Here is a 15,000-nt window from a genome sequence, read left to right as displayed (position 1 = left end):
CTGCCGATTCCGCGTAATCGGCTGCCGAATTCGCGAAATAGGCAAGTTTTAGAGGCCTTTACGCGATTTCGACAAAACGCTGCCGATTTCGCGAATTGGGCAGCGTTTTGCCGATTACGCGAAATGGGCAAAAATGTTGCCGATTACGCGGAATCGGCAATTACGTGAAATCGGCACGACACATATATATTATAAGCACGCTGGCACAGATTAGCAACACAATCCTAGTTGTTTTTGTGTCTGAGGCCAGTCTCTTTGTGTCACAGAAGTTCCCACACTGTAAGTGTTGTGCAAAACTGTAACATACGTAGTATACCACGATCGGTTGACTTATCGAAAACACACTCCGACGCAGAAATATTGCTTAGCTAAGAACCAACTTCGAAACACACCGAGGTTTTTTTCTGGGCCGTGTCGTTTTGAGACTGTAAAGATGCCAACGTTCTCTGCCTGTAGATAGCAACTTTAAAAAGAAGACGCCAACCCAAGCGAGCAGGATAAATGTGAAGGCCAGACGCAAGCAGATATTATACGATGTTTGATGGGTTGTTGACAGACCAGCTTTTTTGTCGGTCCGAGGGGGAGCATATCGTCTTTTGTTTCATATTTATTGACCAAGGCCGAAGCAAAATCCTTCGGCCTTGGTCAATAAATATGAAACAAAAGACGATATGCCCCCCGAGGACCTACAAAAAAGCTGGTCTGTCAACAAACCATCAAACATCGTTTTTGTCATCATTTTGGTAGTGAGAAAACAAGTGCACAATCAATCCAGGGAGCCAAGCTTTGAAACACGGGTTCCGTGCTGATAACCACACGAGTTCCGGTTTAATAACCACTGGCAATCAAAGCTGGCGTGTGAAAGCAACTTTCTGTGTTTTTGAGTTCATTAAATGTTGGGATGAATATGTCAGGTTTGAGGATGCACAGTTCTGTAGGTTCATCTCGGTATTCCACCCCTCGGCTTTCTGTTGTAAATATTAAGCTGAGTGATCGAATGTGGAAGCAACGTTTGGCCAAAGGTCACAGAAGATTTGCGTCGTGCAGCGAAGGAAAGAATCGCGATCTTGTTTCCGACTCAGTGCCTCTTTGTTTTTCATTAGACTGTCATTCTGCTTGCTCGGCTTTGTTAGATGTTTGCATATCTTGTTGCTATTTTCTTTGCTTTAATTATTGTTTCTTATTTGTGCTTCGTTTATCGATACAACGTCTTGTGCACGGGTCAAAATGTGTGTGTCAGGGGTCGTTTTACTTGAACTTGACGTTCGTGTTTCTCCGAACGTCTGTGTATCGAAACACAGATACACGCACTCCATGACTCTGTAAGAAGACAAAACATATCGCTAGGTTTCATTTGTTTTTGATGAATGTATGACCTTTCATGAAGTAGTTTTGTTTTTTGTTTACTTTTGCCAGTTTGCCAGTTCGTTTTTGGAACTTTGCAAAGCAGTGTCGTGTCGTCTGTTTAGGTCTGGGGAAACGCCAATGAAAAGAGCCGAAGAATCCCCGAGCGTTTCTATTTGGTTTGCTTTTGATTATTCATGTATAACCTGCTTCTGCAACTATGGTAACCGGGGATTTATTGCCTGGGGAACATGAGATTTATTTCCCAGGTGCTTGTGAATGATAACTCGTGAAAATGATGACAATATAAGATGTTTGATGGGTTGTTGACAGACCAGCTTTTTTGTCGGTCCGAGGGGGGGGGGGGGATATCGTCTTTTGTTTCATATGTATTGACCAAGGCCGTATGCGCGGTGCAAAGTACGGTATAGAACCAAATAATTATGTTCTGGGTTACGCTAACTGAAAAAACTTTTTGGACTGACAGAACCGGCGAGGCATGACCTTTACTGAGCATACAGCTTTGCACACGGTACAGTAACACATTCCACCTCCTTTCGCTTCACCCACCGCCACCCATCCTACACCCTTGGCCTCACAACTGTAGCATACAGCTTTGCACACGGTACAGTAACACATTCCACCTCCTTTCGCTTCACCCACCGCCACCCATCCTACACCCTTGGCCTCACAACTGTAGCATACAGCTTTGCACACGGTACAGTAACACATTCCACCTCCTTTCGCTTCACCCACCGCCACCCATCCTACACTTGGCCTCACAACTGTATGAATAAAGCGGATGCGCTTCTGTGAGGAGTTGACTGCGAGACAGTATGCACAAAGATCATCGACTGGTACGCTTAGCAGTAGAAGCTCTTTGGTATGCATGCCAGAGGTGTTGCTCGCAGACTGGCTCGCTGTGCTCCGATATTGAGTCACGTTGCCGTTCCTTGCCGCGTACCATTTTTAAAGATACTACTTGGGTGTTGTTTGTTTTGAGGCGCTGCGCGGTCTGCGTTGGCTTCTGCACGCAGACACCCCCTTGCAGCAGTGACGTTGGCACACTGTTTTTGAAGTTTTCTGTATCAGTGCTGGTGAGTTGTATCAAACTTATCTTAATCAGCCAATTACTGACTTGATAGACCGTTTGTGCAAGTCTGTTGCCGCTGAAACACATGGGTTGGCGTCTTCTTTTTAAAGTTGCTATCTACAGGCAGAGAACGTTGGCATCTTTACAGTCTCAAAACGACACGGCCCAGAAAAAAACTCGGTGTGTTTCGAAGTTGGTTCTTGGGTGGGCAATATTTCTGCGTCGGAGTGTGTTTTCGATAATTGTCATGATAATTGTTTTGACAGAGCGTTGGCTGCTCTCAACTTCATGTACCCAATCCCTGAACATGATAACCAATAACTGCACAACCTTAGTCAAAGCAGTGACACTGACTGGATGTTTAAAAGTAAATCCAGCACGACCTTTAGTAAGCAGGCGTAATACCTGCTCACTGAAGTCGGAAAAGACACTTAAGACGCGACTCATCAGGGAATGCCGAAGCTTCAGCCGGTGAAACTGAAAAAGTCAGCATACTCTGCGACTTACCAGAGAACTGCGTGGTGTGCCATTCGTTAGGTGTCGCCCTGTATGTTCCAACATAACCCGCGTCCCTGAATTTCTTCCAGGTTAGCAACGTTTGTGGATCGGAGAGAGGCTGCACTCTGTTCTCTGAAACAGAACAAAGATACAATCTCGGATGATTTCAAGTCCATCCTAACTTACCACTCGTGCGTTTCGATTCATTCAAAGATGCAAAGATTTTCGTTGATACAAAGGGACTTGACGCTCACTTTCTGCACGCTGAGAACGCCACTTCCTGCAGTGACGCTGACTGAACGTTCAAAAATACCATCAAAATATTAATTCTGCCCTACAGCGTTTTAGTTGGTCCATGATGGGTCCAACCATTTGTTTTCCTAATTTATGTCAAGCCTCTGATGCCAAGAAATTGAGTGAAGCCGACCCGCTTTGAATTTTCAACTGTAATATGACTAAGGAGTTACGCCCCTTATCCGTTCGTTATCAAAGCCTTGTGTAGGGAACGTCATGGCTTTGAGTTGAAAGTGAGAGACTGCCTGACAAACAGCAAAACAGAGCGAGACAGACAGACAAAGATACTGACACATACCGAGAGAGCAGACCTGAAGTTAGATCATAATGTTCCATAAAGAAACATGCCGTACCTGGATCACAGTGGGTTTTGTCGTTTTCAGGCGGGACACAGACTGTAATGCCGGCCAGAGTGATGATCCCCTGGTCAGTATTCACTACACGTGGACTCACTTCCAGCTCCACAGTATGCATTGAGGGGGAACTCCCTTCCCTTTCCGTCAGAAGCGGCTCCTCGGGTGTTTCTTTCAGCAAAGGCGCTGCACAAGTATGATGCTGTAGTCAGACTCACTTTCCTCTTTGTCTAAACTCAGCAAAAAAACTATTGCACCCATTTTCGTACCCCAACCAAAACATTCATTCCCGTTTCATTTCATTCAGACTTATTATGACAGAAAAGGCGGCCAACTCGGCTTTTACAGTAATTTTCTGTTGTTGCCGAGTTTAGTTCCAGCACCAAAAAAACCAAGTGAACAGCATAAAAACAGATACAAACAACCACAATGATGCAAACAAGTCGCGTTGAGCGACATCAGCGTTTGAGCAGGGTTAAAGCCTGGATACACGCGCTTTGAGCAGGGTTAAACCCTGGATACATGCGCTTTTTAAATAGTAGGCATTATTTTTTATTTTTTATTATATCAAAACATTTTGTCCATATGTCAGCTTCAAACTACACAAAGATTGACACTGGAAATCTTGGATTAGTCATCGTGGGGACTACTAAAGACTGGCTAGTAAAAACAAATTAAAAAAATAAACGGAGATGGGGTTCGGTGGTCTCGGCGAAGCATTCAAGAATAAGATCTAATTTTTCATGAATTGATTTTCTTTCATTCTGAGCACATTTTCAAACGAAACATATTGTATCAATATAATTGGATAAAGGAACTGATAAGGATTACAATGCTATAGTTTTTAAATCTATTGGTGATATTTCGATTCAAATGATAACTTCAACATACTCGTTAATCAATTTTAAAGCTTTTGGTCTGAACCACATTTCCACAGTCCGGCCTGAGTCAAAAAATGTTTAACCAAATGAAATTGCCATAAGAAAAAAAGGAGGTCAAGACAGTGCGCCCTCAACTTATGCAAACAGCCGGATATGACGTTATCAAATGCATGAACCAGGAACAAAGTGAGATAGAGACAAATCGGGTACTACCTTCAAATGTACCATTCAGGGTTTTATAAACAATAATCTGTCTGGTAGATGTCCTGGATCTTCACTCCACACACACACACACACACACACACACACACGCACACACACACACACACACACACACACGCACACACACACACACACACGCACACACACACACACACGCACACACACGCACACACACACACACACACACACGCACACACACACACACACACACGCACACACACACACATACAAGCACATACAAGCACACACACACACACACACACATATACAAAGACGCACACACGCATGCACACACACGCACGCACACATACAAGCACACACAAGCACACACACACACACACACATATACAAGCACACACACACGCACGCACACACACCCATCACCACTACCCCTGTCGTCTCGAATCGTGGTCTACCTTAAAACATTTATGTTAAAAATTAAATGTTAAAAAGAATCAGAGATGAGATTCCCTAAAAGTGTTTTGGGAGGAAATTATTTGGGGTCCAGGGGCAACGAAGCTGAAGATTTTTTGACACTTTGACCATAAAAAAAAGACTTGGAAATGAGTCCGAGCAGTAGAAGCATACAACATTTTGTCAGTCATATGTGCAAAATTTAAGTAACTTTAGCTCAGGAATTTTCACAAATTTTAGAAACGGCACAATTTACTTGCACAATGACCAATGGTGCTCGTAAGGTATTGATAAAAGAACTGGACCTAAATAAATTGCTTGAGTGCCATATGTTAGCTGAAGAAGTACTAATAGTTTAGAGGGAAGTAAACTGCGCTCGTCGCGATATAACCTTCGTGGTTGAAAACGACGTTAAACACCAAATAAAGAAAGAAAGAAAGTAAACTGCGGCCACAATTGCAGCTCTGAAGACGAAAGCCAGTACACTATAATTAATTCATGCACATCTCTCAAATTTAAAATCGTACAATTACAAGTACAACTTCACATACACGTGTGTAGAAACAAATGACAACAAGTGACAAAGTGACAAAATTACACCATGTGCATCTAGCCTTTCCCGGAACAGTCAACTTTTTAATAGAATCTCCAAGTCGGAGCGACAGTTTTCTCCCGCGTAGTTCAGACGTGTCGATTTCTTCCTGCCATTTCGAAACCCACTTATTCTTCACACCCTGGTCGATCTCCGACGCCAAAACATGTTCGCTTTCCGTCAATGTTCTCACCGACGCCATCTTTGTTAAGCAGGCTAAAGCCGACAGCTGAATCAGCCCGTTTATGAATTTTCGGAATGAAGACACTCGGTGAAAGGGAAACTTAGTCCCAAATGGAAAGTTCATATTCGGGTCGAAGGTCCACTTCCTTCGACACGGAGGTTATAATGTTGTCATTATTTTATCGGAGATTTGATCTGGAAAATCGACTTTAGGGTTGTAGGTAGGACTTTACAGATCGAATCCAATGGAACCACAACAACTACTCTACCCCCCCCCTCCCCATTTTTTCTCAACGGATTTAGACGATTCAGAAAAATGGTCCTGGGAACGAACTTTTGGGCGGAATTCCGCCAATTGGCGGAAGAATCTCATCCCTGAAGAATACAAATACAAAAAAATACAAATGTAAAATCAAAACTAACACAGTCCCAATAGTAACTGCAATACACCATAAAACGCTAACAAAACAGAGTTTCACAAAATGATCTTCGTTTTAAGCAAGGTAACCAAACATTTAATTTTTTTCTGTAAAATCTTAATCGGAGTGTTCTTGAAAATTGAGCTCACGTGTAGCTGAAATGTTGACTATTTGAGTGGAAATCGATCCATCCAAGTTTCCCTCCGTGACAGCGTACACCTGAAACAGTCATTCAGACAAACGTTTGACGACTTCAGTTTCTGTGAGAAGAAAAAAAAATTGCGCTAAAAGAGTTGCATTTGACTCCTGATCAGGTAAATAGATCTAACTTGTGATTTTTGATTTTGTTCACAAACGTTATTTGGTACGTATGTCTGTAAGTTAACGACATATATCAATTGGCAGTTAATGACTCAGAAGCCTAGAAAACATCAAAACCAAACAAAAACAAAACAAAACAAAGTAAAAACAACACAAAGCAAAACAAAACATGGTTATAGCAAATAAGACAGGAAACAATTGATAAGGTGTGATATCAGTGTGGAAACAATTGATAAGGTGTGATATCAGTGTGGAAATCATGCTATTGGATAGAACATTGGGCTGTTTCACTGATACCATATCCTCCACCAACACCCTTCCACTCCTCAATCTCTTCCACACAAATACAAGCATGAGTAACCATTCAGTCAATGGAAAGCCTATATCTGTTCATGCAGTGACACATCGAACACAAACAAGTGATGGACACCTTTGATCGGTTCGACCATTTTCTGATCAAAACTAAAAGACACCAAAGCACGCTTGCACGTACATCACCGCTTGTCTGTTGCTTGGCTCTTAGATGTGTATTGTGGCTCTTAGATGTGTATTGTGGCTCTTAGATGTGTATTGTGGCTCTTAGATGTGTATTGTGGCTCTTATATGTGTATTGTGGCTCTTAGATGTGTATTGTGGCTCTTAGATGTGTATTGTGGCTCTTAGATGTGTATTGTGGCTCATAGATGTGTATTGTGGCTCATAGATGTGTATTGTGGCTCATAGATGTGTATTGTGGCTCATAGATGTGTATTGTGGCTCATAGATGTGTATTGTGGCTCATAGATGTGTATTGTGGCTCATAGATGTGTATTGTGGCTCATAGATGTGTATTGTGGCTCATAGATGTGTATTGTGGCTCATAGATGTGTATTGTGGCTCATAGATGTGTATTGTGGCTCTTTTGAAAGTAAACACGCATGAATTTCTAAGTCTCTCGGGAGAAAACATAACTTTACGACAAATATATCAATTGTTAAGCTGACGTCATTTGCACTTGACACGGAAGGAGGGGGGTAGGAGGGGCGGTAGCTCAGTTGGTACTTGTAATCAGCTAGACTTGTGATCCTCGTGTCACGGGTTCCAATCAGGGTCCGGACAGACACGAGTCACCAGTATGTGCTGACTGAGAGACGGCATTCATGTACCCCCCCCCCCCCCCCATGTCACCACTGAGGCATTAAGAGACATCGCACGGTAATTCTGCCAGAAGTGCAGATAGCTGATTACATCTAAACGAGCACACGGCTGGGAAGCGCGACTAGCTGCTAGCATTGGGCTGGGAGAAAGCAATGGAGAGAAGAAAAAAAGTTATGAAAATTAAAATGAAGTAGGCCTAGATTGAAAGATGCGGCCACCACAATGCGGCGCCTCAGGTTTTGCAAACGAGTAAAACTGACGTAAAATATAAAGAGGTTCAAAAGAGGGAAACACATTAAGAGGGAAACCAAACAATAAAGAGCATAAAAACTGAACTCACGTTGATGGTATATTCCGTTTGTGCGGAGACAACGAGGTCCCGGTTAAAAACACAGCCATTGTCCCATGTCAGATTCCCCTTTGGCTCTCTTGGAGTGGTAAACTGAAACAAGACATGTTTACACGTTTCTCTCCCTCTCTCTCTCCTTCCCTCCCTCTTTCTTGCTCTCTCTCTCTCTCGCCCTTCATGTCTCGTTTTCTATAATCATTACATCAGCCTTTTTCTCTGCTGTAACTATCATTAGATTCTCGTCATGGCTTAAACACAGTTCAGTCAACTACCTGTCACTTTAACATCACTCAAGCAAACGAAACGTGAACATTAAATCATCATTACACATCGAAGAGACGAGTTAACATTGCGTGTCCTATTTAAACATGTCCCAACATTTAAAGGTAAGGTGTATATGTCGTATCCATTCTGTACAATTTGCGCATTATGTACAATGAGCAGTATATCTTGCACATTGTATATACAATGTGCACCGAGTGAGCAAGATTGTTGAATGACGTTCAAGCTACCCTGATATATGAATCATAGTGAATGGTTGAATGGAATATGTGAGTAAAGTGTTCAAATAACGATGTTTGTTATGTTTAAGCATTGTTTTAATTCTCATTTCGCTAAAACTATACAGTGCATTAGGAATTTAATTATTGTAAATTAATTAAACAATAAAAACAAATACAACAACTAATGTTGTTTCAACACACGAACACACACATAACATTCGTTCATAATAACGCTCACATTGTCATGTCATTGCTAATGAGAGCGTCGTTTTCACCGCCTTTCACGCTTTTGCTAATAACGCTCATGTTTTCGTGTCACGCTAAAACATGCAAACAACGACAACAACGTACCACAGAGGTCACCTGCTTCTTTTTTAAGCATGATGGTTCTTGCATTTAGCAGATCGGGGGTGGCAATGAGAAGTACATTGAAGCCGAGCTTTGAAGCATTTGCATTTGTTTGTTGTGCATACTCCGAGGCAGTTACATTTAGCGTAGCCTTGGCCGTGTCCACGGCTGGTTGCGATGGCGGTCTCTCTGACTGATTTCGTCTTGTTCCGGTTTTCTTCTGGAATGTCATCTTGGGTGAATAACCTGCTCTCGTTGATTTCGAACTGGTTTCGACTGAATTTCGAGGCGAGTCGTCCGTGTCTTGTCGCAATGGTGTACATTCCTCTGTCGCGGTCCACTTCAGTGATGACTCCGAGTAGGTTTCTTTGATCACCTTTGGCTCTGTCATACATCGGTATAGGTACGCGCACGCAATCATTCACATCTGCAACTTTTAACTTTTTCCTTGCCGATTCAAGCATGTGTTCTGCTGCCCGTTTTTGATTTCTTCTAACTTGGGTACGAACAGTCTGATGTTGCGATGTCCGCCGGCACAGTAAACACTGATTTGTCTCTTCGCTCGATCCTGCTCCTGTACACGAACTATGAACTAAACAACGACAAGAATCACACATGACAGGCGGGGTATCTAAATTGACTCCACACACCCTGCACAGATCGTCAGTAACATTCTCACCGACACGTGCTAATGCCGACAGTACGGATAATGCAGTGGCAGGGTGATCGTCATGGATACTATCCACGTTATTTCCACCACATAAGAGAGTGTTCGGGAGAACTTCCACACCATCGCCAAAGAGAGTGTCCGCGCTGGCACCACCACTATCTGCGTGGGCTTCTTTGATGACGTTGTAGACGTCTTCTAGAGCTACGAAATATCGTGCAGGATTCGATCCCGCCACAATCAGTCTTTGGAAATGTGCAACTTCGATTACGTCGTATCGCTTTACGAGCTTGTAGTCGTTGGGCGTCTTCTTTTGGCTTCCGAGTTTCAGTTGTCGAACTCTTTCCGTCATGGTGGTAAGGTCTTCCTGTGTGAACCACTTCACGAGGCCAACACTTTGACGTTGCACTTCTGCATCAAACTTAGTTCGATTTTGATCCATGGTGGTCGCGTTCTATCGCCGGGCAGACTGACACTGACACCGAAACTAAAATACTGAAAGAAAGAGAGTGGACAGACAATCCAAACACGAGTTCGGTTCAGTCCTATTTGGTCAAAATCGCACGTAGTTTGCAAGATCGTTATTTGAACCCTTTACTCACAAATAGAAAAAGTGTGAAAGGCGGTGAAAACGACGCTCTCATTAGCTGACGTTGTTGTTTCTATCTCTTACTTTTAGCATGACATGACAATGTGAGCGTTATTATGAACGAATGTTATGTGTGTGTGCGTGTGTTGAAACAACATTAATTGTTGTATTTGTTTTTATTGTTTAATTAAAGGGGCAGTCAACAGGTTGCTGTCGTTTCATGTTTTCGGGCCAAAAAGAGATTGCTTACTCTTTACTCTTTACTCTAGGTAAATGTAAAAAAATATATATTTTAAAAAAAGAAAAGATTTTGAATTTTTTTTTTGAAAAAAAATTGTTTTGGATTTTTCGTTCCATTCTTTTTCTTATCACATGCACGCCAGTTCAAAACGCCGAAAGCAAATAACACCCGCATGCATATTGGTCAAATTTGAAGCGAGTTACGGCCGTTTTAAAAAAAAATATGACGTCATTCTACTTCCACTACAAAGTTAAATGTTATTTCCAGCCAAACTAACAGCGCTATTGATGTGCGGTTTCACTAAAGTGGTTCCTATGCATCACAGAATTTTTTAAAACAAAGTTGTTTTTAGCTGTTTTCTGCCCCTTTAATTTACAATAATTAAATTCTTAATACACTGTTTAGTTTTAGCGAAATGAGAATTAAAACAATGCTTAAACACAACAAACATCGTTATTTGAACACTTTACCATTCACTATGATTCATATATCAGGGTAGCTTGAACGTCATTCAACAATCTTGCTCACTCGGTGCACATTGTATACAATGTGCAACTTTATGGTCTTGCTCATTGTATACAATGAGCACGATATGCTGCTCATTGTACATAATGCGCAAATTGTACAGAATGGATACGACATATACATACAAACGCTATTTCAAATGGTTATTAATTTTCAAAAACAGATTCAGCTATGACTTATTTAGCACTTATTCAATGAATGCTTGCAGTTTTGTCTCGTTTCACGCAGAAACCAAAACACCTAAGAAAAAAACATATTCAATATTTTGTATCATTACCTATTCACCCCGGTCGACGGTCGACCTTACAAAAGCCAAAAACTATCGCATGTGACACACAATTCCCTACTATTTCGATGAATTTGAGATCATACAGAAAATAAACAAGAATAAATATAGTTTAGTTGTTGTCGGTAGTAGATACAGTATCGATCTGTAAGAACGGCATGCGAAACATTGAACAGAACTCTCAGGAAAGCAGTATATTTATTTGTTTATCTCTAATGACTCCGTACCCTTTTTACTGATGTAGTTTATAATTGCTACGACTAATATTTGCGCTGAATCACATAATAAAACACATATCACGAATTACAGTTATAAATATGCCACCTCTGTATGCCTTGAACGCAAAATGACATATAACAACCTTCCGTCGGTAGCAAGCGCTACCACACCTAAAATGTCATGTTTAAATGTTCTGGATATCAAAGTGTCAATACAAAAGACACCATGCAATGGCCTCCCCGCAGATTACCCCACTTTGGCCTTCACATTTGACGAAGGCAAACGAGGTGGAAGTCATGTCTGAAGAACATCAGAAACACCCGCCGGGCGAAGTGTCACAATAACAGCTTTAGCGCGAATGCAGAAACTTAAACATCAATGGTTCTGAATGGACAAATTAGTCATTAAATAAACTCTCCTCATTATTCAAATTATACAAATCAGGGACACGTCTTGCAAGTCCCACAACATTCCCCGCTGCACGTACATCGGATTTGTCGGCACTGCTATTGTAAATGAATTTTACAATATTTCCGTTCCGTTCCTTTTCCTTTGGACAATCAAACGTCAGCACAAGTTTGCTGGCATCGTTTTCGTCAGGGGTCAGCTGCAGTGTTTGTACTTGTCCAGGTTCTGGAGAAGAAGGAAACAAACGGACAGGGATGATATAACCATGTTGGCTTCAGACACCGCTGCTCTGTCAAACACATGATCTTTAAAAGCACACTGGTTGATTAATATATTATAAAATTATGTACGGATACAGAATTGGAGTGCTCAGAAATTCCCAAAATGTACAGAAAAAAACTTCTCATCATTAATATTATTTAGGAAAAGGTAAGTGAAAAGTACACTCAATAAAGGATATATTCCGCAAGAATAATGTCATTACCCCAAAAGAATTTGATCTGTTTTCAGTTTAGGAATTCAGGACTTTTCGAGAGGATACGGTAATAACAATCAGAGGACAAAACACCCGCTTTAATAGTTGTTACATCTAAAAGTAACGACAAAAAGCAGTCACGTGGGAGGTCAGAAATAGGCATTGTAATCAACACAGTCACTTCCACAGAAATGTTTCTTTTTTAGCGTTCCTCTGGTAGCATAACAAAAACGTAATATAATAAAATAATTAACATTAAATATACATCAAATCCTTTCAATAATGCAATTCCAAAGCTGCAAATACTGAAAAGGACCAATAACCCTGAAGTTATTGACTGTCACACCTTTCTAAGAGAACGCCTGATAGATATGACTGCAACAACAACAACTAGATCAGATATATGGACAGAAAAACGGTGAGACAGACGGATTGACAGACAGACGATCGGATGTGTTCACAGACTCATTCTATTACACGATAAAATCGACAGTGGACATACATACCAGATTCCCTCGTCCTTTTGTATTCAGTTGTGTTATCGGGGGAGAACCCTATGGTGGTCTTGGTTGCCACAGTTACACGATAATTCCAGTAACTAAGAAGATTGTCAATGTCAGTAGACGTGTTCTCATACCCTGCAGCACAATAAACGCCTCAATTGAGGATAGAAATGTATGCAGATTATACAGTATTGTTTTGTGGTGGTAATGGTGGTGGTAGTGGTAGTGAGTGTGCGCATGTGTTCGTGCGTGTGCGTACATATGTATGAGTGTGTGTGTATTTGCGTTTGTCTGTGAGTTCGTCTGTGTGCGCATGTGTGAGCGCGCGTGCGTGTATATATATAAAATATCAGAAGTTGTGAAAGAAACAATTGAAAGTCAGAAGAGACTTTTTTCTGAGATTTGTTCAAATCTTTTAGCAGAGAAAAAGAGAGAGGAAACAAACAAATGTGTCCCTTCACAGACAGCCCTATTGGGGAAATCAGACCCTCCTCAGAAGGGACCAAGTTTCACAAAGAGAATCTGCCCCGAAGGGAGAGTATCAACAGAGGAAACTAGTCCAGAGGAGGACCATTGTTTTACTACCGTGACCAGACACGTGTTTCGACACTAATGTGTCTCATCAGTGGTCTGATGGTAGATATGGCGAAAGTTGTCAACCCATGGTATCCAACCAAGAATCAAACCACTCTCTGAGTGGTAGATTCTGTTGGCATGGGAGACTACCCTCATCTGACAATCCCAAGAGGACATCTGTGAAGGGAAACTCTTTGATTTAACCTTCGCCCGACATCGTGGGGCCGTGTGGCCCCAGATGGGTGTTTAATTGCAAATATTTCTGGAACGATTCCAAATTTTTTAATGAGCTTTTAGAAATGCCTCAACCACCTAAACATCTGTTATGTCCTAATAGATCATTACATTTCATTGAAAACTAATTAAGAAAACACTAGCTAAAGAGAAACCAAAAGTCATATATTCTGTTTAGAGTATGGGGCCGCATGGCCCCACGAAGTCTGCGGAGGGGTATACATGCCGCTTTCCCTTCTTTGAGAAGTATGGAGCCGCATGGCCCCACGATTTCTGCGGAGGGGTATGCATGTTTTCCCTTCTTTGAGAAGTATGGGGCCGTACGGCCCCACGATGTCTTCCGCGTGTAGTCAATAACGAAGTCGGGCGAAGGTTAAGGTCAAAGAGTGGAAACTATATTTATTAAGAAAGAATTTAGAAATTTAGACAAGTTTTAACCACGAAATTAGGTTAAAACCAGCAACATTTGAAAAAGCTATATATTTATATACATACGTGAGAGAGACACCCGTGAGATAATAACCGTTCAAATCACACGTGTGTATATCATGTAAATGAGGTCATGTCAAGCAAGTCTGGCAGGGACCTGTTTTTCCACTGCGTATGATGCCAAAGTCACCGAGACAAACGTCATTAAAGAAACAAAAATTGCGCTCGCTAATTACCCTCGATGAATCTGTATAACTAACACGTTACGCCACACTTTCAGAGTGACGTTTCTTTGCTTTGACGTATTAGATTGCACGAGGCTTTAGAAGAGATCGAGGTTCCAAAACAAGTGTCTTCAATTTAGGTGCCTCGACTGCAGGACATTTTCAGTAAAATACACAGTATGCAGGATAAACAGAATACTACATGGCTTGCTGTGTCGTACCAGATTTTCACTCGTTACTTTTTCAAATAGTGAACAGCTCGCTTTCGCTCGCAGTTCTATATTTAAAAAAAACAACTCGTGTAAATCTGGTACGACACAGCAATCCATGTAGTATTCTGTGTGTGTGTGTGTGTGTGTGTGTGTGTGTGTGTGTGTGTGTGTGTGTGTGTGTGTGTGTGTGTGTGTGTGTGTGTGTGTGTGTGTGTGTGTGTGTGTGTGTGTGTGTGTGTGTGTGTGATGCAATGTTATTTCCGCAGGCCTTTACATTTGTATTAACCGTCAGGCCTTCCTCTCTCCCCCCTCACCCCCACCCCCAAAAAAAAATGTTTAAAAAAATTAGTGAGCGCGCATCTAATCTTTGCTACGTCAGTGTTGTTGTTTTTTTTAGCAGAAAGGTGTAAAAGTCAGACTGTTACCCTCCAGGACGGTGACGTTCAAGAATTTATAATCTC

At 41.6% G+C, this 15,000-nt stretch overlaps 2 protein-coding genes across 2 annotated transcripts in view; both read right to left on the bottom strand.

Moving 5' to 3' along the window:
• LOC138957693 (receptor-type tyrosine-protein phosphatase beta-like) overlaps nt 1-12,112 on the bottom strand; it is a gene marked incomplete at its 3' end in the record, with an annotated part of 44,116 nt that extends 32,004 nt beyond the window's left edge. Inside the window, 5 exon segments of the mRNA XM_070328754.1 lie at nt 2,945-3,067; nt 3,583-3,768; nt 6,443-6,512; nt 8,092-8,193; nt 11,966-12,112. Of these exon segments, the coding sequence (XP_070184855.1) occupies nt 2,945-3,067; nt 3,583-3,703 (244 nt within the window).
• Nucleotides 12,113-12,563: 451 nt separating this feature from the next.
• The window catches only part of LOC138957691 (receptor-type tyrosine-protein phosphatase eta-like), a 20,535-nt gene continuing 18,098 nt past the window's right edge, over nt 12,564-15,000 (bottom strand). The window contains exons 8-10 of the mRNA XM_070328751.1: nt 14,965-15,000; nt 12,868-12,999; nt 12,564-12,574 (exon numbers count right to left, since the gene is read on the bottom strand). The exon at nt 14,965-15,000 is cut by the window's right edge and continues 135 nt beyond it. Of these exons, the coding sequence (XP_070184852.1) occupies nt 12,564-12,574; nt 12,868-12,999; nt 14,965-15,000 (179 nt within the window). The remainder of the gene's footprint in view (nt 12,575-12,867; nt 13,000-14,964) is intronic.

The sequence above is a fragment of the Littorina saxatilis genome, unplaced genomic scaffold, assembly GCF_037325665.1.
Source record: "Littorina saxatilis isolate snail1 unplaced genomic scaffold, US_GU_Lsax_2.0 scaffold_149, whole genome shotgun sequence".
Taxonomy (NCBI): domain Eukaryota; kingdom Metazoa; phylum Mollusca; class Gastropoda; order Littorinimorpha; family Littorinidae; genus Littorina; species Littorina saxatilis.
The sequence above is the reverse complement of the archived record's forward strand: the minus strand, read 5'-3'. Positions and strand labels throughout refer to the sequence as shown.